Genomic DNA, 27,841 nt, shown 5'->3' on the forward strand with positions numbered 1-27,841 from the left:
TGAAACATTCTAGAGTATATCCACATCTCAGGTTGAACCAGGACACAGTGGGGTGGGAGAAGGGTGTAAGATCAACCATTTGTCCAAAGGGCCACACAATCATTAACCCAGTAACACTGCAGGCCAGTATCCTCTCTCACATTAGTTATAAGTAAAATATTTTCAAAATGTAATTTTGCTTTATCCTTAATATATATATTTTTAATTTTGCACAAAACAACTAAAGACTCATCATCGAGTACCTTGCCTTTGAATCACAAGTCAGCCCGATGTGCACGTGGGTTTTGTTAAAATCTGCACAAGAGTGGAACATTTTGTTTCAGGAATGTGAGATTTACAAAACACAAATGTGCCAAGAGCCTTCCTCCAAATTGCTCTGGGAGTAGGCAGGGAAGTTACTGATCTTCCAAGGGAGGGAGAGAAGACAGGGCAAGTCTGACTGAGGTAACGCCCTTGGGTGAGGTCCTAGGAAGATAAAAGAAGTCAGATCACAAGGATAGAGCGTATTAAACATTTCTGCGCTCCACTGGGTCTCTTCCACAATAGAGAGGAAATGGAGGTGTGGACGCCCAAAAGTTCCAGTCTTTAGACTTGCGGTGGGGGCAGCAAGCAGGAAAAGGCCGGCCTAATCCGCTGTGTGGGCAAAACCAGGAGAGTTCACCTGATTTTGTTACAGACCTGCAACATTGAGCCCCGAGGTTAAACTGGCTGGAAACGAACTCAGAACCGGAAAATCCAGGCCCGCACCCAAGGAACGCCCGTCCCAACCCGGCTAGATCCTGCGTGGGACCTGGGGCGGGGGCAGAGTCTGGCGCGGCGCCCGGCCCCGCCCCTCCCGCCCGCCTCCGGCCCCGCCCCTCTTGTCCTCCCCACTCCGACCCCGCCCCCGGGGGTGAGAGCCGTCTCCGCCCTCGGCCGGGAGCTGCGAGGCTGCGGGAGCGGTGCCGCAGTAGCCGCCTCAGCCGCCGCGGAGCCGCTCGCCCCTGCTCAGGCGTAGCTGAGCCGCGCCCGGAGGCCGGCCGAGGAGGCTGCAGCCGCAGCCAGGAGCCCGCAGCCCCCGCCTCGAGCCCGCCGCCGCCCTCCGAGGGCGCCCCAGGCCGCGCCATGGTGAAGGTGACGTTCAACTCGGCTCTGGCCCAGAAGGAGGCCAAGAAGGACGAGTCCAAGTGCGGCGAGGAGGCACTCATCATCCCCCCCGATGCCGTCGCGGTAGACTGCAAGGTCCGCGGGCCGGGGAGGTCGGGGGAGTGGGCGCTCGGCCCGGCCGGCAGGGCTGCGCGGGGCCGGAGGCGGCTCTGCGCGCTGAGGAGGCTCCGAGCACGGGCGAGGGTCCCCGGGAGAGCCGGGCTGTCCTTCTGGGGCTGCTGCTCTTTTTTGTCCGGCCGCAGCTTCTCCTTTGTAAGAAAGTGCGTGTGCAGGATCGGGGGCTTGGGAGGCCTGGAGAGAGGGATCGAAGAATTGTGCCGAATTCACGGTCCTTGTGCAGTCGGGGGAATGTGCGTGGGGTCGGGACTGGGTTCGTTCCACCTGGAGACCGGCGGCGACGTGCAAAACAACAAAAACAACAACAGAGTTTGGCACTTCCTCCCGGTATAAATGTGCCTAAAATGGCTGACATCATTCCAAGCCTGAACCTCCGTTGCTTCCTACTTTCGTTTCTAGGCTGAACAGCACTTGGACTAAGACCAGCTGCTGCAAGCCTCTTAATTTTAAAAGCATTTTCTTTACCTCCTTTTCCACGGCCCTTCGGTATTGGCAGGTGAACTTCACATTGGGGTCTGGAGAGGGGGCTGAGGAGCGGTTGAGGGGAGAAAGTGAGGTGAAGATCTGTTCAGAATAGGCTTTGGCTGTTGATTTTATAATTAAAACAAATATTCCCCGTAAAGATCAGTAATTACTGTGTAGATGTTAGTATAAAACCCACGACTGGTTTTTAAATTATATAAGCATATTTATGAGGACCCCTTAACGCTAAGTGAAACTAAACGGGAGAAACTCGTTCACGTCCCTTGTAAAATTCTCCTTTCTTTTTACAAAATCCCTCTTTTTAGTCCTAATTAAAAATCAGAAGTGGAACTATAATTGTGCTAACTTTTAGCGGATTACAATAATAATTTATTTAGAATACGATTGTAATTGTCTCAGGAGTTAAAAAGGAAAGCCTCATAGCCTGTTTTCTACGAGATCTTTAGGCTGCAAACATTCAATCCTGTAGAAATTAACTGTAAGAAGTTCTTTATGTTGCACAACTTCCTTTTTCCTTAGCATTTTTTCAAGATCTGTTATCAGTAGGGTAAACCTAAGTTTTCTAACTTCAAAAAACCCAATAATTGTGTGCAGGTGTGAGCAATAAGTGTTTTTTTTTTAACTACGGTTTAATGAAAATTACAGTTGAAAAATATGGCACTAATATACTATTAAAAAATTTGAGATTGTAATGTTAATTTGGACGTGCCTGTACTTATTTTTTGGAAATGTTCTAGTTAAAAACAAAACCAAGGGTTGATTTTTAAATGACTGCCTTGCCTTGAAATAGGAACAGTGAGATAAAAGGATTCCCTAAAAGGATTAAGAGTTTTGGTATTGGTATTGTTTTTCTGAATCCATCGCAAACAGTCTTGGTCTTAAAAGAAAATGTCTGGAATGCACAGAGGATAATTCCAGTAGCAAATTATTATCTTAGCTCTATGTTTATCTAACATTCATTGTACCTAAAATAGATTGTCAAGTGCCCTGTCATAACAATCTCAGATACATATAGAAATTAATCCTATTATATATCTTTTAAAAAACCTGTAAATAAATGTAATTCCTTCCCTTTAAAAAAGAGGGAGAAAGCATCGGATGATGTCACTTCAGAGGGCTTTTCTCTTGATCTGTATTGAAGGAGATTTGGAACTCTGGATAAAAGTCAGAATTAATTTGCTAGGCAGCTGTAAATCTGACTTTTGACATTTTCTGTCATTCCTGAAACATTAACCCCGTTTTCAGATTCTCAGAATTTCTCACAGTTTCACCATACTCAAATTTTGTGGTCACAGCAGCTGTGAAAAAGTAACCATTCGTAGCTCTGTGCATTTTCTGTTTCTGTTGTTTTAGATCCCATACCCAAATAAAAATACTGGAACTAAGCTCTGAGGGCAGAGTATTCCTTTGTAACCACGCAGCAGTCATGGGTGAATAGGCAGATTAAAAAAAAAAAATGACATTCTTTTTCTAGCTATAAGCTCAAAGACTTCTTTTCTTCAGTGAGTGACAAAATATTGCTCTACATCAAAAGTAGAATCCTAATAATCGGTCACTTAATGGTAAATGAAGACTTTGCTTAATAACAGATATTGTGAAAGAACTTCTGATCGCTTCATCTGCGCTTGGGCTGTGATTACATAATGTGCTGTAGCTCCTTGGGGTGACTTTATGGTAACCACCGAGTTTGCCTGGATTCTGCACAGAATCAGCCTTCGTGTGTTTGCCTGGGGCTTATCCTTGCCTGCCTGGTTGGTTGAGAGAATCAAGTAAAGCTAGTTATGGACCAGAACTCCTGAAGAAGAAATTTTTAGTACCTTTAAACCCTTCTGGACCACAATATCCAAATGATGTTTATTTCTCAAAATGTACACTTTTTCAGGGTCACCTGCCCTGGTGTCAGCTTGGATTCTGGTTTAAAAATGCAGATTCTACTACCTTAGAATCTGCCAAAGAATTCTGGTCTCTGTCTACCACCAAGAATGCTGATCACTCCAGTCAGCTGTCTTATGTAACACCCATTCCAGTACTTCAGTGTTGCTCCTGTCTCTTGCTATTTCTTTAGCTCTTTTCTCATTGCAGGTTGAGAACCCTCTGAAAGCGGTTCCATTGCCCTGTTTTTCAGTCTTGCCTTTCAGTAGCTCTAAACTCCAACAGTCATGTCTATTGATGATCTCAACTAGCTTGCTATTTACTCTTCTTTTCCTGCATTTTCCCCTTAATTTTTCACCTTCCTCTGCCTGTCCCAACTGGCACAAAGCTCAGAGATACAGAAATAGCAAAGAGTAGGACCTCTGTTTTTTTTTAATAGGTGAACTTGAAATTATATGCATGTTTTATGTTACAGGTAGCAATTCATTTATGTTTGTGTCTAAAATTTTTTCCTTTGGAAAGCTGTTATTTATGTGCAAATATCAAAGAAAATACCCTAATGGACTGAGTCAGAAGTCCCTGTTTTGTCATTACATAACTGCTTGATCTTGGGCTTAAGTTTTTAGTTTATCTGTAAAAATGAGAGGACCACATGGTCTGTAAGGACTCTTCCAGTTTTAAAATTCTCTGAAGCTGTTAGGATTACATAATTATATTTGTCAGGAATTAAATTGTTTTAATTGTGAAAAATAACAGTTACTTCCTCATCTTAACCAGACTGTTCCGTTTCTTCCCCATGTTTATTTAGCATGTTACATTGTTCTTCCTATTAAGTAGCAGTGGGTCAAAGAGAAAAGAAATGGACCAAGGTATTACGTAATAAAACCAAATTTTTATTTTGGGTTACCTCACTTTAGAGCAATAGTTGTTAACACCTCTTTTTTTTTTTTTTTTTTTTTTTTGGTAATGCCTAATTGTGAAACACCTTTCCCAGTATCAGGGCTCAAAAAGCTTAAATTTGCTTCATAGATATCCCTCCAAACTGTACTGCCAAAAAATAGTGTTGCCCCTCCTCGACCCTGCATCATAGTTGTAGACGTAAAAGGTTGAGAAAAGGAAAGTGCTTGCGTAGGAGAGAAGATGGGGCAGGATGGAAGTGGGGAGAAAAGTGCAGGACTACTAACCCAGTTAAGTTCTGAGTTACCCATTAGAGCATGGCTCTTTGGACCCTAGTTCTTTGAACTTTCTGGTATTTCCTGTATGCATATATTTATATATATGCTGACTGATGGGTTTGGTAATTTAGCGTTTTGGTGGTGTTTTTGGGGAGGGTTGGGGATAAGGAGGAACGTAAAATACACGATGAGGTTTACTGATTTGTGTTGACCTTCAGAGAAGGGATTTGGGAGCTTGGTTCTTTTTAAAGTACGTATCATTACCTAGTTGTGTAATTTAGTGTTTGTAAACAGTGGCCAGTAAAAACTTCACAGTTACTGCATTCTGGTTCTCCATGAAGGTATTGATAGCTGAAGTGTGAGGGTTTAGTACTGGGAGATAAATTAATTGACGCCCCCACCGCTGCTGCATACCACGTGACTTGGCAGGCCCGGACCCCCGCCCCACCGGTATCCGTGCAGCGGGTTGGCTGCTGCAGAGGGTGGACAAAGGTTGGACGAGGTTGCATGTTGCACATTTGGAGGACAGGTTTCCAGCCTGGGGCTTCACAGTGTCATCTTAAACATTGTTTGGACTAAACAGAAGCCAGTATATTATTAGCAAAATCATAAGGCCGTGAGATGTTCTGGCATTCAGCTCTGCCATGTAAGAGGTTTAAGTGAATATAAGTATTTTTTTTAACCAGAAGTCTCTCTTAGAACACATGGCACAGGCTTAAGTTGATTATTTAGCTTATAAAGTTTTCGTTATATGTTACTAAAGCTTGACTTGCTTTAAATGTTCATCGAAAAATGTAGTAAGTAGTAATTCTGGGACATTTTATTTCTCTTGTTCTCTTGTTCTGTCTGGGGTGTGTATTTAAAAGGCATTTTTTTTCCAAAAGGAAATACTTTCTGAATTGAGATTATAACTAAAGCAACTTCGACAGCTTTCATACCATAGTGTCAGTAGAGGAAGATCCAGAAAATATTTGTCTTTTCAAATACAATATTGATGAATTCATCCTCCTAAACTTTTAGGTAAACTTGGCAATTTTTATTAGAACTTAGACTGAAGGAGTTAAGGACTTTGCCATCAAAGAATTTTTTCAGGTCATACATAACTACTGCCTGTTAAAGGATTTGACAGTTTCGAATTTCTCAACGAGGTGGTTTTTGTCCAAAGGATGTAGAAAATATTAACACTGGACCTAGTTTTTCAAGAAGCTTATGTATAAAGTTATTCCCTGGCTGTCTTATTTTCTTTGCATAAACCTTAACAGTGAATGTTTTTACAAGGTAGATGGGTGAAAGTTGAAAATTAGAAATTTTATTACAGATATGACCTAAGAACATCATTAAAAAATCATTTAATGTGATTATTCTTTAATTAGTATTTATGATACATCTTCTTAATAGCTTTAAAGATAGCTATAATATAATCCTCTTTTTAAATGTTACCAACAATTGAATGAACAAAATTATTTTCAACAGTTGCGATTTCTTTAAAGCTCTTTAATTGATTTGAGGGGAAGAAAGAACCTTAGGAAGTATTTCTATAATTTTACCATTTGGGGGAAAATCAAGTAAGAATGAACATACACTTTAAAATGTTCAGTGTAGAGTGAACTACACATACTTTATTCTTAAGTAGAAGAATTTTAATCCTGAGTTATAGAAATGAGGAAATTATTTTTATGATAGGGATATTCTAGTTTTTCATTTAATGTTTTATCTTTTAGTATTAATGAGCTTCCAGTAATAATTGTATGACTTAGAGCTAATGTATATGTGTATATGTATCAGAAGAGAAATTAATGTTGAAATAAAATTTGCCTAATTTATAAATATTGAACATTTTGAGTTAAATAGGGAATTTATTTTGGGAAATTGACACTAATTACGGTGTTAGATATGCAATACTTGGGGATTTTAAAATATTTGCATAAACTTGTTGACATAGTTGATTTTCATACTTTAAGAAATTAAGTTTTGATGGGTTTTTGTATATTTGAAAGTTTGTTTTAATGCCACAATTATTTTTGAAAATTTGTTTTTGCAGAATGTGTTAAGAATAAAGCTTAAATCTTGAATTGTTTTCTCTGCCTTAAATATGATTATCATGTTTAAAATTATTTAAGAAAAAAACCAAAAAGGTAAGTTATATTGTTAAGTAATTCCTTGGATCACTGCAGCATCCAAAAGAAGACGCAGCTTTAGTGCTGGGAAAAATGATTTCTAGAATCAGTCTGTGTCTGTATTTCTTAAAATTCATTTTCTCAGCCCACGTTTGTAGTAGTTCTGTTCTGTATACACTACTCTATATGTTTTTATCTTTCAATTTATAATTTTCTCCTTCAATTCATTTTTTCCTTGCTTTCATCTTAGTGCTAGGAAAAACATTTCCTAAGCAGGCCGTCAGTGTTAGCCAGGGCAATGCTAGACATCTTAAGCAGAGATCGCAAACTCCATCCTTCCTGGGCCCAAGCAGAACTAGCGAAGGTGGGCTTTTTACCTATTAAACAATTTAGAATATTCTTCATTTTCATTAAAAAAAAAGGGGGGGGACCCAGGGTTGTTTGGTTTTCCAATCTTTAAAGGCAAGCTAGGATTAGGGTTTTTATTTGAAACTTGAGCTTTAAATATTCACAACTAATTTATACAAGAATTTCAAGCAAGGCAAGAATACTGACAGCCTGACGTGGGCCACTGTTTCAGTCTCCTTTACAGTGAAGAGTCTGGTTGGCAAATTATGGCTCATGTGTGCAAATGTGGCCTGCTGCCTGTTTTTGTATGGCCCATGAGCTAAGAATTATCTTTACATTTTTAAATGGTTGGGGAAAATAAACCAGTTTCTCCCTTTTGCCCCACTCTCCTCACTCAATAGAGGGGGGAAAGTTCAGGAAGCAATACTGTCTACTTACTGAGAACTCAAGACTATGCACTTAATACTTCAGGGTTTAAATCCTATCTCTACCACTTACTGTGATATGTGGGGTAAGTTACTTCAACTCTCTGTCTCAGTTTCTCCTTCAGCAAAATGGGGACTATGATAATCTGTAAAAAGTTTATCACCATGCCTGGAATAGCGTGAGAATAAGACTCGATAGACATAAGGGGCACCTGGGTGGCTTAGTCCATTAAACCACTGACTCTGCATTTGGGCTCAGGTCATGATCTCAGGGCAGTGAGATCAAGCCCTCGTCAGGTGCTGGCCGTGGAGCCTGCTTAAGATTCTCTCCTTTCCCCCTGCCCCATCCCACCACCCTGCTCTCTTAAAAAAAAAAAAAGAAGAAGAGACATTAGCTCCTGTTATCACTATTACCGTTACTATTACTTATAACTACAACTGTCACAGGGTTTGGCATCCCTCAGATTGTTAAACAGCCATGTGATGTGAGACCAAATGTAGCATCTTTCTAGTTTTCCTGTTGGCTTTGATTTAGCTTTGCAGATGTCACTTGTTTTAAGTAAACTTATTTTAAAAATTTCTAGAAGTGAAGATTTAAAGATAGAAGTAAAGTTAGTGAAGCAGAGCAGTTCTTAATTTCTTTTTTATAGACCAGTGCTGCAAACCTAAAGCCACTTTCAGATAGGGTGAGATCCTGCTGGCAAAGGTTAATGTTGTAACCTGTGTCTGGTAACTTGGACAAGTCAGGAAACTTCCCCATGGCTCAGTTCCCTCGTTTGCAAAATAGTCTGGTGGCAGCAGCCCTAGAGTGTTGTTGGGATGAAATTCCCAGTGCCTGATGCATAGAAACTAGTTAAATGTTAATGCGTTTCCACTATCCCCATCTATTATAATAAAGTCCCATCTTTCCCTCTCATCACTCTAGTTTTGGAATATTCTGTTACTATTATTGTTTATCCCTATGTTACATAACAATACTGTTGTTAAATCACCCTCTACAAGGTATTCTGGTGAGGATTCCTTCCTGTAAGGTAAAACCCTTAGCATGCAGTAGTTGTATCCTTTTTCATGTAAAAGTGGGTATTTCTCCATTACATAAAGGATGTTGAGAGAATTTTGTAAATTTAATTTTAGGTTTTACCAAATAATACTTAGTGTTAAAATGCAAATATTCCTGCCCTATCATAGAGGAACCCACTTTTTAAAAATTGTACCATAATTATATACAGTACAATGCAGATTTGGAGTGTACAGTTATATAATTTTAAATATATGCACCTGAATCACAACCCAGTCAAGATAGAACATTGCTATCAACTCAGAAAGTTCTCATGTCCTTTTAGTGTCTGTCCTCTTCTCCCCTTAGAGGCAACCACTAATCTAATTTCTATCTTTGAAGATTAATTTGAGGCAGTTGGGTTCACTCTAGCTTCTAGGCTTTCTGCAGAATAAAAAAGGGTGCCCTCTGCGGTTTTGGTGAGCACAGTACAGACTGGATTCTGGCTCTGTTGATCTCCTTGGCCTGGCATCCTTGTACTCAGAAAAATCTGCCTAGCCATATATGATGATTCTAGCTCCGCATTTCTATAAATCAGTGGTTCTCAAACTTTCTGGTCTCAGGACCCCCACTCAGTACTCTTAAAAATTGTTGAGGATCCCAAAGAGCTTTTGATTTATGTAGGTTATTGATATTTACTATATTAGAAATTGACTATTAATTTAAAATAGCAATAATAAACCTATAACATTACCGTAAATGGCATTTTTATGAATACTAAAATTTTCCAAATAACCAGAAATTTTTAAGAAGAGTAAGGGTAACACTTATTTTTGTAACACTCTACTGAATAGCTTAGTAGAAGACTATTAATAATAGCTGATTCTCCCATCAGCTTCTGTGGTCGGCCTGTTGTGTTATCACACATTCAGCTTCTGGGAAAACTTTATACTAGTCAGAGAATGAGAATGAAAAAACAGTGTCTTAGTTTTATTCTGAGAATACTTTTAACCTTGTATAAGTCCTAAAAGGGTGTCCCTGGACCACGTTTGGAAAACTTACACTCTACATACTTGCTTATGCTGCTGTTGTCGGTTTTTGTTTTGTTTGTATTTTTTGCAATTTTAGATCTCACCTACTGGCTTCCTAATATGGAAAGTGAATATTTAGCCTTTTCTATATATTAACATTACAAACATATTCTGTCTTAAGGTATATAGTAATTTCTGGTTAAACTGATATTCCGTACTTTTATTGTAATTGATATAAACATTATTTACACCTGAGTAATGTAGTATAACTTAATAAACTTAAGTTGTTTCTCATACAAAAACTCTTTATTTTCCCTGGATTTAATAATTGTTTCTTGGGCCAAGGAGGGTTGCTTAATTTTCTGTTTATTGCTAATTCATCCTCAGACTCTGACAGCAGTATAATTGCCTTTGCGTATTTACAAACTTACTAGGTAACTTACCAAGTTTTGTATTTTTCTTGGCAGTATTCCATTTGTCATTCTTCAGTCTTACCATCCAGACTGGTTGTAATCTAGGCATATTGCTATCCAAATGCCCGATAATAATTGTCATCCTGGAATTGAATTGGCTTTGTCTTTATCCTGGGTTGGATCTGCAGTTTTATGAATCTGAGAAAAAGTATCAGATCAATTTTTTTTAAAAACCTTGCATGTCTGAGAATCTTTACTCTATCCTCACATTTAATTGGTAATTGATTTGGGTATAAAATTCTAGGTTAGCTGTAATTTTCTTTCAGCATTTCGATGGCATTACTTCATTATCTTCTGGTCTGATGCCATTCTGATTCCTGGTTCTTTGTACGTGACCTTTTTTTTCCCCCCTGTAGAAGCTTAAGATTTTTTTCTTTATGCTTCTGGCTCTCAAAATTTTATTGATGTAGTTTGTTTGAGGTCATTCATTTCCATTCTCGGGCTTAAAATGAATTTATTTGTTTATCCCTTTATTATTACTCTATCGAGCTTTCAGGAAGAAGTAAACATGACCATTTAACTGAAAATCAATCATAGGACTTCTAAATATTCTGCCTTCATAGCTTTATAAAGATTTATTGGAATATTTCCTTTCACATTAAAAATGGACTTGGATAATAGCTATTAATGGAAACCATTATTGCCTGCATTATTATTATTGCACTAGGTTTTTTTTTTATGTTTATTTATTTAAGTAATCGCTACACCCAGTGTGGGGCTCGAACTCATGACCCTAAGATCAAGAGTCACATGCCTTTCCATCTGAGCCCTCCAGGCACCCCATATTAGCACTAGTTTCAAGGTCATACAGGATGGCCTAAAAAGATACATGAAGCATCTTCTGGTGTCCCTCTTTAAAGTACCAAAACTGTCTCCTTCATGAGTTATTTTAGAGACAATCACTACCAACTTTGTAATTTTGCTTTGTGGCTTTGTTATTCTACTTAGGTTTCATTTTTGTAATTAATACCTTGACTTTTCTATTTATTTTCAAATGCCTATATGCTTATAAGCCTGAGTTATTTTCCTTTGTTGTTTTTGCTTTGTGTGCATATAACTTTATTTTTTTAAGATTTTATTTCTTTATTTGACAGAGAGAGAGCACAAATGGGGGGAGAGGCAGAGGCAGAGGGAGAAGGAGACTCCCCGCTGAGCAGGGAGCCCGACATGGGGCTCGATCCCAGGACCCTGGAATCATGACCCGAGCCAAAGGCAGCCTCTTAACTGACTGAGCCACCCAGGCGCCCCTAATTTTTTAAACATAATAATAACACTACTGTTGTAATAGTTAACACATAGTGCTTAGCATGAGTGTGGCTCAATTCAGGTCAACTCATAGCAGAACTCAGGCTACATCATTTCTGATTGGATATGAGTATTACCCTATTGTGACATGGTCTCACTTCACTTACTATCAGAGTTAATTTGCATAAGCTATTATTTAGTCAGGTGGTGGACATAATAGCCCATGCTTTTCCTTCCCTAAGATGTACATGGAGTGAGAGGATATTCAGGCCTTACTAGTTCTGAGTTACTACACAAATAATTTTACTTAACTTCTCTGGGTCTCATTATATTTAATCTATAAAACGATGTGTTGCACTAAATGTCCTTTCATGGTCCTTCCATAGTAGATCTTTTCTTAAAACTATACTGATCACATATTCAGAGGCACCCATTTCATGGGCAAACGCTTTATTAGGAATTTAAAAATTACTAAGCATCCCAGCCTTCAAGTAGCACCCATTAGAACTGAGAGAGACCAACCAATTGTGTAGACCCAGTTAATCGCAACCGACTTAAATGTCACAAGAACACAACACCCCTGGATCCAAGAGCCTGGGGAGTGGTGAAAAAAGGGAGCAAGATCCAATGACTACTGACTATGGATTGTGCATGTCGTTGGTGCTAGGCATAGGTTCAAAGCACTTTTTACATGTTCAGGATAGACAGATATCTCTGATCTCAAGAACTGGAATTTTGGGCGCCTGGGTGGCTCAGTTGGTTAAGCGACTGCCTTCGGCTCAGGTCATGATTCTGGAGTCCTGGGATCGAGTCCCGCATTGGGCTCCCTGCTCAGCGGGGAGTCTGCTTCTCCCTCTGACCCTCCCCCCCTCTCATGTGCTCGCTCTCTCTCTCTCTCTCAAATAAATAAAATCTTTAAAAAAAAAAAACTGGAATTTTTTCTAGTAGTCATTTTGTCTAACTTTAAAAATTCTAAACTTGGACAGAAAATACCACTTTTCACATTTAAATTATTTTACGCTTTTAGAAGAATATACTTGGAATTTTTTATCAAGAATTCTGCATTTTAAATGGAATTACTCATATTTGAATATGAATGTAATTATCTTGTTGAATGATGTTAAAATCCAGGATTTACACAAAAATGATTCCAGAACAAGTTTGCTTTTTTTCTCCTCTCTCATCTTGACACTTAATTTTAAAATGAATTATATAGAGTAGAACATTCCTATCACACTTCAAATTTTAAGAAAACAGTTGATATTCTTATTAATAACAATAGGAACTCATAATTCAGCCAGTGGCAGAAGAAATCTATCTTGACCACTTTATTGCTCTCTCGTAAAGGCTATGATTAACAATAAATAGCAGTTGTATATAATGCTCTTGACTACCCAATACCTTTAGCTCTCACCAATATAAGTTTGAAAATCTGGGGCACCTGGCTGGCTTAGTTGGTAGAGCACGGGACTCTTGATCTCAGGTTCCTGAGTTCAAGCCCCACATTGGGCGTGGAGCCTATTTAAAAAAAAAAAAAAAAAAAAAAAAGGCAGGAAGAAAATCTCCTGAAATTTCACTTCCTAAAATAGAAAGTTCTCTTCAGTGTAGATTGAATAAACACCTTGAAGAATAATGGCTATCTTTAAGATATATAGAAAAAAGAATAGAGAATGTTTAAGGTATTCCTATATTAACATTCTGCTTTGTGTTAGATACTCTGCTTGTCCCTGATGATATAAAGTGATTAAATTGTGATCCAGCACAAAAAGCATTTATAGCCAGATTTCTTTCTTTTTTTTTTTAGTTCTGACCTATTTTTTTTTTTTTTAACCTAGGCCTGTGCCAATTTTATTTAATGCCAATAATTTGGTTCAGGTCTCATAATTTTTCAGAATAGTTAAATTATTATGCAATGGCTTAAAAATTTCATTTCTTTTTGTTTATGGCAGCTTGTGTATTGTAGAATTTGTTCACAAAAAAGCACATTAATGAAAAATCTGTTTTGTAGACATTGTATTTACTATTGATTTCTCACTTTTTATTTAATATTATTTTAAGTAATCTCTACACCCAACGTGGGGCTTGAACCTACAACCCCAGGATCAAGAGTCACACGCCCCACCAACTGAGCCAGCCAGGCACCCCAGTTTCTCAGTTTTTAACCTCTCTTTAGTCCAAGTACAAAATAATGCAGTAATTTTATTATCCATATAATGCCCAGCACTTGGAAAACTGCTTCCTTTTTGTGTGCTGGACACAACAGTTGTCATGTGGACTTTCTCACCATAGTTGAGATATAGTAGCGATCTTATTTGAAAAGTAAAATGAGAAAGCATAACTCAGATACTGATTTAAATGAACAAGACAAAATGTCAACAAATGTTTGATGTCTTTATAGATTTTAGCTTTTTAGCCATAGATCTTGTGTTTTTACATATAGCAGAATATATATTTGATAATCAATGATATTAATAATGAACAGATCGCTGGATCATGTCTTCTTGATGCCTCCATAGTTGGGAAAGAAAGCTAATGTGTAAGTCAGGTGGATAGAACATGTACCAACAGTAAATGGATAGCACTGGTATTCTGCATAATAGTAATCTGTTGGGGCCGTTGCCTACATAACTTTTGTGGTTCTAAGAATATAGCTAGGAAAGCATTTTGGAAAAATTTTAAATAGATCTTAAATGATAACCAAGGTTTGTTACTTTAAAATTCTTACTGATACACGAAGTGATTTAATTTCCCTCTCCAGTACTATAAATCTTTTTCAGTTGGCCTTTCCAGGATTCTGTTGTAGATTGCTTTTTATTGGCTTCAACCCCAGTGGATGCTTGTTTCAGCTTACTTTCTCAGCTAAATCACATGGTGGTGGGATAATAATAACTATCATCTATTGAGCACTTACTGTTTACTGTGTACCAAGCAATGTTTCTCATGTTTTACATGTTCCTACAACAACCCTGTGAGTAGGTGCTATTATTAATCCATGTTTAGGATGACATAGTTGAGACAGAGAAGTTAAACTTCTCCACCTTTTTCCCATCCTCCAAAATTCTGACATTTTTCGTTTGCTGTCAGTCTTTTCAGTTTGTCTTCTCCTATCTTCTCCAGCTTCTTTAGTATCATTTACTTGGGTCTGAGGGAAAAACTGTCCTGTTGCTCGTAAATTGGGAAAAGAGAGGAATTTGATTTTACTGAAGTATTATTTACATACTGAAAATTCAGCCCTTTTAGGTGTATTATTGTGTTAATTTTGACAAATGTAGTTGTGTAATCATCACAGACAAGATGCAGAATATTTTCCTCACCCCAAATGTTCTTTTTTGATACCACTTTGTAGTTCTGGCTCTCACTCCACCCCTGTTTTGTCTTTGTGTAGTTTACCTTTTCCAGAATATAGATGGTATTATAACCAAGTAGCCTTCTGTCATTCTTGCTCTTTTTATCTTTTCTGGGAACTGGGAGTTGTCTGGAAAAGGTGTTGGATTCCTGTAGCTCTTGGCCCATGGTTTTCTCTGGGCTTGTCCATTTCCACCTCTTCTCTGTCACCACTTTTGGCTAGCTGATGCCATCCATATTCGGATTTGATGTTCGTAAGAGAATGCCTGTTGCGTCATTTAAAGCATTAAGGTTTATTATTCAGAATATTAATCCAGTCTGAAACTCAGATGTCAAAATCCTTTATACGGGGAATGGTTAGACTGGTTGTTTTATAAAGTTAGGTTCTCAGAAGGAAGTATACCCAGTCATAGCAGGAAATGAAGATGAAAGTTCAAAAATAAGCAACACAGTAGAAAAGAATTTGGTACATTTGGTCTTCAACTGGGGAGAAAAATTTATGAGGAGTTGAGAAAACTAGAACATTGATTCTCATTTGTAAAAATTTGAATCATTTGGGCGGGGCACTTGGGTGGCTCAGTCGGTTAAGGGTCTGCCTTCGGCTCAGGTCATGATCCCAGGGTCCTGGGATTGAGTCTGTATCGGGCTCCCTGCTCAGCGGGAAACCTGCTTCTGTCTCTGCTGCTGTTCCCCCTGCTTGTGCTCTCTCTCTCTGACAACTAAATAAATGAAAATCTTTAAGAAAAAAAATTTGAATCATTAGATTTTTTTTTAATGTTGCCAGCTAATTCTAGAGTTTGGAAAATAGTATATAGGCCAGACACATCCATGGGCAGCTGGCCTGTGCATCTCCATGTTTATCCATATTACCAAATGTGTTTTAAAAATGTACATATTTCGGGGCGCCTGGGTGGCTCAGTCGTTAAGCGACTGCCTTCAGCTCAGGTCATGATCTCAGGGTCCTGGGATCGAGCCCCGCATCGGGCTCCCCGCTCTGCGGGAAGCCTGCTTCTCCCTCTCCCAATCCCCCTGCTTGTGTTCCCTCTCCCGCTGTGTCTCTCTTTGTCAAAGAAATAAAATCTTAAAAAAAAAAAATTAAAAAAAAAGAATAAACCTTGATTTTAAAAAAATGAACATGTTCCTAAATTACTAAATCTGTTTCTGAAGGTTCAGTAGTTCATGCTACTTTGAATTGAATAAATTGTATTGATTCTTTTCTATATTTGTCTCGTTTTTATACTTAAAGCATTTTTATACTATCTGTCTTCCCCTCCTCCCCTCCCTTCTTCCTCCCTTCCTCTCTCTCTCTCTCTCTCTCTCTCTCTCTCTTTCTTTGCTAATATAATTTTTAACCCTAAGAGATGTTTTCCTCTTTAATATTCTGGTTCCGAAAGCTTTGTGATTGCATTCGCTATAATAATTGCATAATAGTATATCTGAGAGCTTTGGAAGAAATGTGTTTTCATATATCCTATAATAAAAAAGGCTCAAATAGAAGTGCCTGAGGATGTGAACTGATTTGTTAGTATAGGAACAGAATCAAAATTATCTGAAAACCCTTGCGTTTTGTCTAAGTTAAGTTGATAATGGAAGCACATTTACTGAAGCCTCTTAGGGAACTGACAGAGGCGACCTAATTCTTAACTAATTGAAGTACCAGAACAGAATTTATCCTTCATTTTGCTTAAAATATAATCGGTTAAGTAATTTTACTTTATCATATGATGATAAGATTGATTTGAACCAGAAATTCGTGCAGTGAGAGAGCAAGAATGCTTCCAAAACCTGTGTCTTTCCATACTACTGTAAAGGGGTGATTATAGGCCAGTGTGTGCGTCAGTGTCTTCATTTATAAACTGGGGTAAAAACTTGAAGTTTTAGGAAGATTAATGAGATGATAATTGTACAGCACCTGTGGGAGCTCTTTTACCTTATCAGCATAATTTAAGGCGCACCAGTTTTATTGCGGTGCAAGGGGAGGAAATGTGTCCGTGACTTGTTTTAAATTAGGCCAGGAAAACTCATACACGCTGGCAACGAAGCCCTTGTTCAAGAGTGATTTTCCTTTTTTGTTGTTGTTGATTTTTGTTGTTGTCCTTTAGTTATGAAATAATCAAGCATACACCATTTGATACGTTTTTTAAAGTCTTAAATATCATATACTGGTAATACCTAACTTGCCTTTTCATTTTGTAATTTGGCATTACGTTTCTGCATCTTAAAATCAACTATGCTAGTTGATTTCATTTTAATTATTATTATATGAACCTATAATACTTTATTCTCCACTTGATGGACATGTAAGTTATTTCTAATTTTTTTCTTATTGACCATTCTGCAGTAATCATTATTGGACCTTTTTCTTTATGTACATGTATAAAACTTGATCTAGGGCTACATTCCTAGAAATGGAATTGCTGGGTCATAGGGTGTGTGTGTGTGTGTGTGTGTGTGTGTGTGGAATTAGATACTGCCAAATTGTTCTCCAAGCAGTTGTACCAACTCCTGCCAGCTGTATGAAAGTTCTCAATTCCCATTGCTCCACACTTTCCCTAGAACTTGGTATTGTTAGACTTTTCTTGTTGCCTGCTATAATAGGAACTCGGTTGATTTTTTTTTAATTTATTTTATTTTATTTTTTTTAAAGATTTTATTATTTGATAGAGAGAGAAGCAGTGAGAGAGGGAACACAAGCAGGGGGAGCGGGAGAGGGAGAAGCAGGCTTCCCACCGAGCAGGGAGCCCGATGCGGGGCTCGATCCCAGGACCCTGGGATCATGACCTGAGCCAAAGGCAGACGCTTAACGACTGAGCCACCCAGGCGCCCCTCAGTTGATTTTTAATTACTGATCTTCAGCAATCTTGCTGAACTTTACTTTCTCAGATTTTCTAGACAGTGATACCATTTACACATAATGATAGTTTTGCATTCTCCTTTGTAATCTTTATATCTGTTCTTGTGCTTGTCACTTGTGTACTAGGTAGGATCTCTAGTATAATGTTGGATGGAAACAGAGTCCGTTTTAGTGGGCAACCCTCATAATTCCTGACTTGAAAGGTTAATGTTATAAGTCTGAAGTTCCCCCATTAAGTGTGAGGTTTGCTATAGGTTTTTGATCATTATTACCCTTATTCATATTAGAGTTCCACTTCTTTCCAGTTTGCAAAGAAATTTTTTTTTAAGATTTTATTTATTTATTTGAGAGAGAGAGAGAGCACAAGAGTGGGGGAGCGGGAGAGGGAGAAGCAGACTCCCCGCTGAGCAGGGAGCCCAATGCGGGACTCGATCCTGGAACTCCAGGATCATGACCTGAGGCTAAGGCAGTCGCTTAACCAACTGAGCCACCCAGGCGCCCTGCAAAGAGATTTTATTATGAATGGGAGTTGGGAGTTTGTCAAATGCATATTTGACATATTTTGAGATGGTCATGGGGCTTTTCTTCTTAAATCTTATATATGTGGCCTTTTCTTTAAGCTTACTCTTTCCAGTGTTAATCATTTAAAATACACTTTTAATAAATCACTTAGATTAAAAACTTTTTTGTCTTCAATATATTTATTTTAATGCTTTCTCCATGAGTCAGATTGTAATACGGTATGTCATTGTCTGTCATGAATAATGTTAATTTTGACTGTAAATTACTTAAGACATGAGCCATGCCTTAATCACATTTGGATTTCCCACTGGATCTTGCACCGTATATTGCCAGTAACAGGTCCCTAACAAATGTTGAACTGGGCTACTTAGGGCTGCTGTTCCTTGCTGAATAGCCGCTCTCTGTTGTGTGTTGTGAATTCTTATGTTGCCCCCACCCCTCATTATCGTGCTGGCCGTTGATGTAACTTTTATGGGTCATTAAAAAAAATAAGTAACCAAGCTTTAAAAACAAATCTAAATTTCACTCATCAAATATTTGTTGAGTGCCAACCAAGTACTAAGCTTGGCTTGGAGCTACCAGTAATGCAAAATAAATAAGAATGGATAGTCCCAAGAACCTTATAGCCTAATAGGGAGAGAGAAAATATGTATGTGAATTATTCTAATGCAAGGTAGGAAATGATCACTAGAAATTGAGAAAAAAAGAGATTAGATAGATTTTGGAGCTCTGATAGCTCTTTTAGGAAGTAGGAAGTACATGACTGTGGTGCATGGACTTGGGTCTATAATGTGGTCATTTGAAGACTTAGTTTCTGATTCTTAAGCCATGGTTCATATTGTTGAAGTGCCAAACAAATGACCTGTAGATAAGTGAAGCATTTTATAAATTAAATTCTTAGAGAAATTTAATTTTTTAAATTGTCATTGTCCAGAAGTGTGATTTTTGAATGAACATGAGAATTTGAACTCTGTAGCGTGGTATATAAACATGAGAATTTGAACTCCGTAGCATGGTATATAAAGGCCCTTTGTGATCTGCCCCAGTTAACTCTCCCATTTTTATTTCTTGTACCCTCCCCACATATTGGGCAAGCCAGCCATAGCACATGTGGCCCTTGGAGATGTCATGCATTCTGGTTCCATGATTTTATCCATTCTTTGCCTTCAGTATAATGCCCTTTAACTCTCTCTTCTGTGTGGGTAATGAGCATTTGTCCTTCAACATTCCACTCTAGTATTTTCTCCTCTGGGAGACCTACTCCAAACACTATCCCTTTTTCTGTGCTCTACATTCTTCTGTTAAGAGTCCATATCATGTTCATGTTCTCTTTGTGTATTTATTTTCCAGGCTGATCTGAGTGATCTCTTTCTTGGCAGGGGCTGTGTACCAGTATATGTGTATAGCACAGCTCTTGGCACATAGTAGACATTTTATAATTTGTTCTTGAAATTTGCTGACCAGTTAAAAATGACATATTAAAAGGCCTGAAAACTTGCATCAATTTGACAGTTGGGGCTGCATTTTTTTTTTTTTTTTTATAAGTGTCTGCCTATGGTCTTTGGATATTCATTTATGTGCTACTAGAGAAGGGAGTCTGCCAAACAGGGTGGGTGTTGTACGCACATTTGACTGTCTCAGCAGCTGATACCAAATGTTTGGAAATGACTGTTTCCATCTGTCATCTCCATCCCCCCCACCCTGCCTCCACCCTAAAATTAATTATGCTAGGAACTGTTTCTTATCTCCTTAGGTATTTATATCAGACAAGGGCTCAAGCAAAATACTAGACTTTAATCATTCAAGTTTCATATTACTACGACTTTATGACTCCATGGAATTCTTGTAACTTTCTGTTTAAAGATGGAATGTCTTAGATGACTTGATAAATTACTCTAGGCTTATTCTTTTTACATACTGCTTTGTAGTACCCTTGTCTTAAGTACGTGTACAGTACATTGGCAAGATCACCTACTACAGCCAAGTGTAAATGCCCTCACAGTGTCTGATCCAATCATTAAGTTAAAAGGCATTTGTTCTACAGTATTAAATTCTATGTTTAAAACCTCAGTTAACCTAGTCGCACACTGTCTAGCTCTAAAGTGTTCTTGGCTGTTTGGGACATCTGGGATTGGGCTTTTTCTCAGTAGTATCAAGTTGAAATTCCTCATCTTAGCATTGAAAATGTAACCTTAGCTTTCATTCTTTCGTAACTGTATTCTTGCTTCAACCATATCCAGCATTGTTGATACAAGTTTTCTTCCTTTTTATTTATATCCTATTTATCTGTAGAGGTGTGGATCAAATCTACTTTCTCCCTTAATACTACACTTGATCTTAGTCAGAAGGCCAAGAAGCGATTCTCCCTTAATACATCCTATATTGAGTTTTCCAAGCAAAGATCAGAGTCCTATACTTGAGAGGCTGCACATATATACTACTAACTAGAACATCTTTTATTACGTTGTTTTCAAGTCAATTGGAGCCTTTCTTTTCCTGTCTGTACAATATATCTTGAGCCATGAGTTAGATAACAGGAGCAGCTAATCTCATTTGTCAGCTCTTTGATGTGATACTGGGTACAAATCAGAAATGAGATGTAAATCTGAAGTGACAGAGTAGTGTGAGTTAGAAGGGCAATGGGAGTATTTAAAGGACTGAATATTGTGACCCCATTTGACATTCTAAGGCTAAATTATTTCCTGGAGTGGATCAAAATCAAAATTCTAACTAATTGTATGTCTCTTGACTTTACAAGGTTTTTTTCCTGTTTAATCTTTCCTCATTTTTCTATTGCTTCTATCTTAAAAATGAAGACCTTTGTCAAACTGGGATGTGTTTTTTAGGGTTGGGCAGTAAAATTATAGGATTATTTCAAGACCCCAATTGTTTAAAGAATTTGTTTCATATTATTTGTTCTGTCCCTTATTTTCCTGTTACTTTTTCTTGTGTATTGTTAGGAGTGGTTTGATACCTGCTATGAAATAATGAACTACCTGTAGCAGGCTAATAACATAATTTTATAATATGATGTAATATACACTGAGGTTGTATATAAGGCTCAGCACCGTAATATTGCCTGACAAAGTTGTGTTGTGGCCTTTTCTGAATTTTTAAATGTTAGGAGATATCTTCATCACCAAAGTTGTGCACAGAAAATAGAAATTATGTAGTATGTTATTGTTCTGGGGGTATGAGTAGCAAAGGTGTTGAGAGAAGAAGGCAAAACTCTCCTAAGAGATTGATGGCTCAGCTCAAGAAGAGACATTGTGGTGAATCCCGGCACCACCACTTAATAATTCCTGGGTTAATTTTGATTAGAGACCTGAGTCCATTGGTCTTTATTATCTTTGTTTATAAAATGATAATCCTTTTTAGGCTTCTTTGAATCCTTTCTGTGGTTCTGACGGGAGATATAATATTGACCGTTGTTGGTCTTTTTTCATATTTTAGGACCCAGATGAAGTGGTACCAGTTGGCCAAAGAAGAGCCTGGTGTTGGTGCATGTGCTTTGGACTAGCATTTATGCTTGCAGGTGTCATTCTAGGAGGAGCATACCTGTACAAATATTTTGCACTTCAAGTAAGTGGAAAAATGCTAAGGACTTTTTGGCCCTTTCCTTCATGCATATTAGAAAATTGGCCCAAATTTGTTCTAAGCCTGCATTTTTTGTCCATGGCCTTTGGCCAGGGTGGTGGTCCTATTTTAAAGTTGTGTTTAAAAATCTGCACATAAGTTTGCTGAGCCTATTGGACAGCACTAACAGCAGAATAATGTTGTTTTGAAATGTTGCTGACTAAAGAGGATGGATTATTGGATGATTTTTCAAAATTGACTAACCTTCATTTTCCTACTCTAACAAGTAGCTAAGTTAACAGTATTATTAATTGGCCAATTGAATAAATAACATCAGACAACATCAAATGTTGTCATCTTGATGGACTCTTAACTTGATAGCCAGTTTGGACTCATCTACAATTTGCCTTTACTCCTGGACACCGAGTTCACTGGCACCATGTCTCTCTGCCTCTTTCCCAGCCATTGGTTTCTCTTTAAGGATTGTGTAACTTCAGCAGTGATGTTGAAGTAATTTGGGATGAACGTCATTTTATAACTTAAGAGTGTTTAATAGTAATCCGTAATCCCAGTGGGCTAAGATGGATTTTTCTTCTGATGAAAATCATGATTTATGATCTCTGTTTTGTGATATACTTCTCTTGACAATAATTTAGTAGGTTTATTATTTTTTTAACATTTTAAAATTTGGAGAAACTGTTGACAAATAGATTTTATTAAAATAATGAAATATTCTGTCAGAGGAAATATACATTTCATGCTCATTTGCTTGTTGATAGACATTACTGAAATACTAGTCATCTTTTTTTTTTTTAAATAAATATTTTATTTATTTGAGAGAGAGAGAGAGAGTATGAGCAGGGGAAGGGGCAGAGGGAGAAGCTGACTCCCTGCAGAGCAGGGAGCCTGGCACGGGACTCAATCCCAGGACCCTGAGATCATGACCTGAGCCTAAGGCAGACGTCCAACTGACTAAGCCAGCCAGGCTCCCCACTAGTCATCTTTTTTAATGCAGTTTTTTTACAAGAAATGTATTTGATACATAAAAAAAAATTTGTAATTCCACCATCCAGAAATAATATCTTTGCCTTAATGTTTTGTTATATACTCGTAGCCCTTGATGTATGCTTTTAAAAAACAATCTTTATTATGGTTGCTGTAATCTGCTGTTTTCCACTTGATTGTAATATATTTAAAGGAAAAAATCACAACTAGTATTCCTGTAAAAATTACAGAAAAACTATCCCTTTTTTGGCTAACAAGAGAAAAATCATTTAATCAGTGAACCACATCAAAAAGTCTTAAAAGCATCTTTCAGAAAAAAACATTATTCATTTCTGAATATATTCTTTTATAAAAATAATGCCTACAGGTAGAAATAGGCCTATGTATTTCTTCAGATTTACTTGTCACCAGATGAATAATTGCTTTAAATTCTATTTTTGTCGACTGTAAAAAGTAAAGGAAAAAATGAGCTGCTTTTCTCCTTCTGAAACCATTTTCTCAAAATACTTCAAAACCCCATTTTAAGGAATATGTTAACTCTGTAATTAAACTGTCTGACTTGTCATCTAAAAGGAAGAGTTTGCAAGCAAAATGCTATTTAGATAGCAGTGGCAGCTTAAGTAATGCTTACATTTAAGGACCTGTCTCCCACTGAATTGCTGAAATAGTGTTTAAACTCTCTATAGCCTGATGACGTGTACTACTGTGGAATAAAGTATATCAAAGATGATGTCATCTTAAACGAGCCTTCTGCAGATGCCCCGGCTGCTCGCTACCAGACAATTGAGGAAAATATTAAGATCTTTGAGGAAGAAGAGGTTGAATTCATCAGTGTACCTGTCCCAGAATTTGCAGATAGTGATCCTGCCAACATTGTTCATGACTTTAACAAGGTGAGCCAGGTGCCTGGAACTGTAAAAAGAAAAAAAAAATGCAACTTCTTTAATTGAAGCTTTTTACATTTTTAATTTCAGTATTTGCTGATTTCTTCTGCCTTATAAACTGTCCAGCATTTGATGTTGGGCTCACCTTCTGGCTTCTGTTCCTTTGTTAGTAAATCGGTACTATTTCTTACACGCCCTGTGTTCTTAGATAAGAGGTGATTCATGGTCCTATTTCTGTGTGGCTTTTTCATTCTGCATCATTTCGTTAATCAGTTTTTAAGTTCTCATTCTACATTTCCCTCTAGGATTCAATATTGTTATGCAAGGCAGGAAAGATGAAGTGAGAAAATAGTGACTGTCACAAATCCTCCACCTACTTCCAAAATTTTACCATATTTTCTTAATTTCTTTTTCTCCTATTTGACACTTGACCCCTGCATATTTGAACTGTTGTCTCTTCTACGTAACTCCTATATCACTATTACATCTAAGAAAATGAACATGATAATATAGTATTATTTAATATCTAGTTGATATTTAAATCGCCCCAATAATTTTTGTCCTAAGAATGTTTTGTTTTCTTAAGCCAGGATTCTGAAATTAGAAGTTTACATATTATCTGTGGATTTTGCACCTGTATGTAAGTTGGCCAGTTGGAACATTCGGGCATATCACTGAAGTTAGCTTTGCAAGTATTTCATGCCTGATAAATACATCTGATGAATGTTTATAAAGTAGTTTAAAAAATTATGTACTTCAAGATAATAAGCCTATCCAAAGCAAATAGTAGGTAATAACTAACACTGAGCTCTTAGAAATCTAAGTGTTCACATGGTTTGATTTAACTCATTTTAATCCTCAAAGCCATCCTATGAGACAGTCTTTCACTAACCATAGTCTCCCATCTGAACCACAAGAACACAGAAAATCATTTAATTGACTCTTATTTCAGTTTTTCTAAGGATGGTAGTAACTAGTACCATTCTAGATGCATAGGAGAGAAATTAAATTTTTACATGTAACAGATGGATACGTTGGAGGGTTTTAGGGCTTAAAAGTGAGAGAACGGACTATCTCAATCAGATGATAGACTATTTGCAGTTAATTTTAATAGTTTATTGATAATCATTTATAGAAGCAAACCCCTGATAAGAATTTTGTTTACTAGCAGCAGTAATTTTTCCTCTCATTACTACCTTCTGTTCCTATCCCACCAAATACTTCATTTGTTAAATGCAAGTGATTTACGTATTCTGAAGCCAACCCATTTTAATTGTACAAATTCTTCTTAAAACTCCAGGTGCTGCCTGTGTTACAAATATTAATCTAATGAAAATGTATCTTTCTCTTTCTAGAAACTCACAGCCTATTTAGATCTTAATCTGGATAAGTGCTATGTGATTCCACTGAACACTTCCATTGTTATGCCACCAAGAAACCTGCTGGAGTTACTTATTAACATAAAGGTATAAGATGTTCAAATATTTTATTTTTTTTAAAGATTTTATTTATTCATGAGAGACAGAGGCAGAGGGAGAAGCAGGCTCCCTGCGGAGCAGAGAGCCCGATGTGGGACTCGATCCCAGGACCCTGGGATCATGACCTGAGCCGAAGGCAGACGCTTAACGACTGAGCCACCCAGGCGCCCCCTGATGTTCAAATATTTTAAAGATTTTATTTATTTGACACAGAGAGCACACAAGCAAGGGAAGCGGCAGGCGGAGGGGGAGAGGGAGAAGCAGGCTTCCCACTGAGCAGAGATCCCAGGACCCTGGGGTCATGACCTGAGCTGAAGGCAGATGCTTAACCGACTGAGCCACCCAGGCGCCCCTGTTCAAATATTTCTTACTAATAATGCTGCTAAAGCATCTTAGAATTCCCAGTTGAGATATTAGCCCTATAAGTGGAAATACAGCCAAGAGTTTTATAAAGAGGAATTAAGACCCATGGTTTTGGGTTTTTTCCTTATTTTATATTTTGAAATAAAATATACAATCTCTTAAATTAGTATCTAAGTTTTCCTAACGGGCCTGATAATAAATAGTAGGCTTTCAAGAAATAAGATCTATGTTGCAAACCATTCAACTCATGGATTGTATGTAAACAGATGGGCATGACTATACTGCAATACAATTTTATTAATGAAAACAGATGTTGGGCAGTAGTTTGCCAACCTCTGTTCCATGCCTTTCCTCATCTGTTCGGTGTATGCTTTGAGGTATTCATATAATATATCTTCCAAATGTAGGCTGGAACCTATTTGCCTCAGTCCTATCTGATTCACGAACACATGGTTATCACTGATCGCATTGAAAACGTCGATCACCTGGGTTTCTTTATTTACCGACTGTGCCATGACAAGGAAACTTACAAACTGCAACGCAGAGAAACCATCAGAGGTAATACTTTTTACCATTAAAATCCTGGCAGAAAAGTTTGTTGTTTCACTTCATTGTATTGAACTAGATTTAGATGTAAGCCGGTATTGTTCTCAATATGCTTGCCACGAGTAAGAAAGTAAAACCATACTGTATCACTATGTAATATTTCTAGATTTCCAGAGAATCCTCTAAATTTCTAAATCCACTCTTTTCAGATAGAGAATTAGGTGAATGTGAAGTGTCAATGCCCTGAGATGCTGTTATCTTACTTTGCATGTAGTCACCCAGTCCAGCCTTCCATCCCACCACTTTGGTTCAGTCACACTGTGCAAGAGTTCTTCTTGTACAGACGGTCTCTAGAGAAGCTCTGCAGGTGTGTGCTCAGGGGCCTGGGTTCTAAACAGAGTTTGCCTTTTGGATCACATTGAAGACAGTCGCAGTCAGGGTAATTAGCAGGGGATTTGGCTGAAGAACTGAGAGCATTGACATAAGTAATGTAGCTTTGCCAAATCATTTAACTTTTTTGTTTTTTACCTGAAAAACAAGAATGACAGTATTTCCCCATTTCCTTTCATTTCCTTTATAGTTGATCTTTTTTTTTTAAAAAAGCCAGACTTATACATATAATGCAATTCACCCTCTTTAGTGTACAGTTCTGAGTTTCAACAAATTACCATCACAGTCAAGATAGAAATATTTCCAGTACCTTCAAGGTCATAAATTTATATGTGGCATTATTATTGGTTACTAAGATCTGTTAAGATACTTAGTTTAGACAACAGAGAAAAATTATCTTCTCCAGTGTTAAAAAATCCAACTATAGAAGTTCATGGAATATAGAGTAAAATATTTTTATATGTATTAATAATAACTATGATGATAAGTATGAATTATTAAAGAACCAGAAATTTAAAAATTTTTCCCTCCCAAACAGGTATTCAGAAACGTGAAGTCAGCAATTGTGTTACAATTCGGCATTTTGAAAACAAATTTGCTGTGGAAACTGTAATTTGTCCTTGAACAGTCAAGAAAAACATTACGGGAGAAAAATTTAATATCGCAGCATAACCCCACCCTTTGTATTTTGTGCAGTGATTATTTTTTAAGATCTTCTTTCATGTAAGTAGCAAACAGGGCTTCACTCTCTTTTCATCTCATTAATTCAATTAAAACCATTACCTTTTAAAAATCTTTTCTTCTTTCCAAGTGTGGTGTCTTTTATCTTGAATTAGTAGTTGTATGAAGTCATAGATAATGATACACTTCACCATAGATCTTATGTGTTAGGAAGAATTTAAATTTCTTTAAATCATTTATCCAGATTTTTACGTTTGAATTATGCATTTTCCAGAGGAGGGGTTATCTAAAGAATAATCATATATATGCATACGTAAAAATGGACCACAGTGACTTACTAGTAGTTGTTAGCTGCCCTGCTACTTAGTTTGTTAGAGCATTTGAGTACACATTTTAATTTTCCTCTAATTAAAATGTGCAGTATTTTCAGTCATATTTAACTATTTAGAGTATGATTTCCACCTTGATGTTTTAATATCCTAGACATCTGCTGTAATAATATTTTAGAAAATGTTTGGAATTTAAGAAATAACTTGTGTTACTAATTTGTATAACCCATATCTGTGCAATGGAATATAAATATCACAAAGTTGTTTGACTAAAGGACTGTGTGTTGTTTTTCCCATATAACAAAACCAAAGAGTTATTTGGTTCTTTATATCTTAAGATAATCCATGTAAAAAAAGTATTTCTTAAAAATTCAGTTCACTATATGCAGTGGGTAAAATTGTAGATTTTTCTAAAAATAAAAACAAACTTTTACAGTAA

At 37.3% G+C, this 27,841-nt stretch overlaps 1 protein-coding gene across 1 annotated transcript; it reads left to right on the forward strand.

Annotated features, from left to right (window-relative positions):
• Positions 1-913: 913 nt before the first annotated feature.
• On the forward strand, positions 914-27,841 carry ITM2B (integral membrane protein 2B). The gene is made up of 6 exons (XM_032403027.1): positions 914-1,221; positions 21,604-21,732; positions 23,418-23,624; positions 24,971-25,081; positions 25,864-26,014; positions 26,931-27,841. The coding sequence occupies exons 1-6, from the start codon at positions 1,105-1,107 to the stop codon at positions 27,014-27,016; spliced, it is 801 nt and encodes a 266-aa protein (XP_032258918.1). The 5' UTR covers positions 914-1,104; the 3' UTR covers positions 27,017-27,841.

The sequence above is a fragment of the Phoca vitulina genome, unplaced genomic scaffold (genome assembly GCF_004348235.1).
Source record: "Phoca vitulina isolate PV1807 unplaced genomic scaffold, GSC_HSeal_1.0 scaffold5, whole genome shotgun sequence".
Taxonomy (NCBI): domain Eukaryota; kingdom Metazoa; phylum Chordata; class Mammalia; order Carnivora; family Phocidae; genus Phoca; species Phoca vitulina.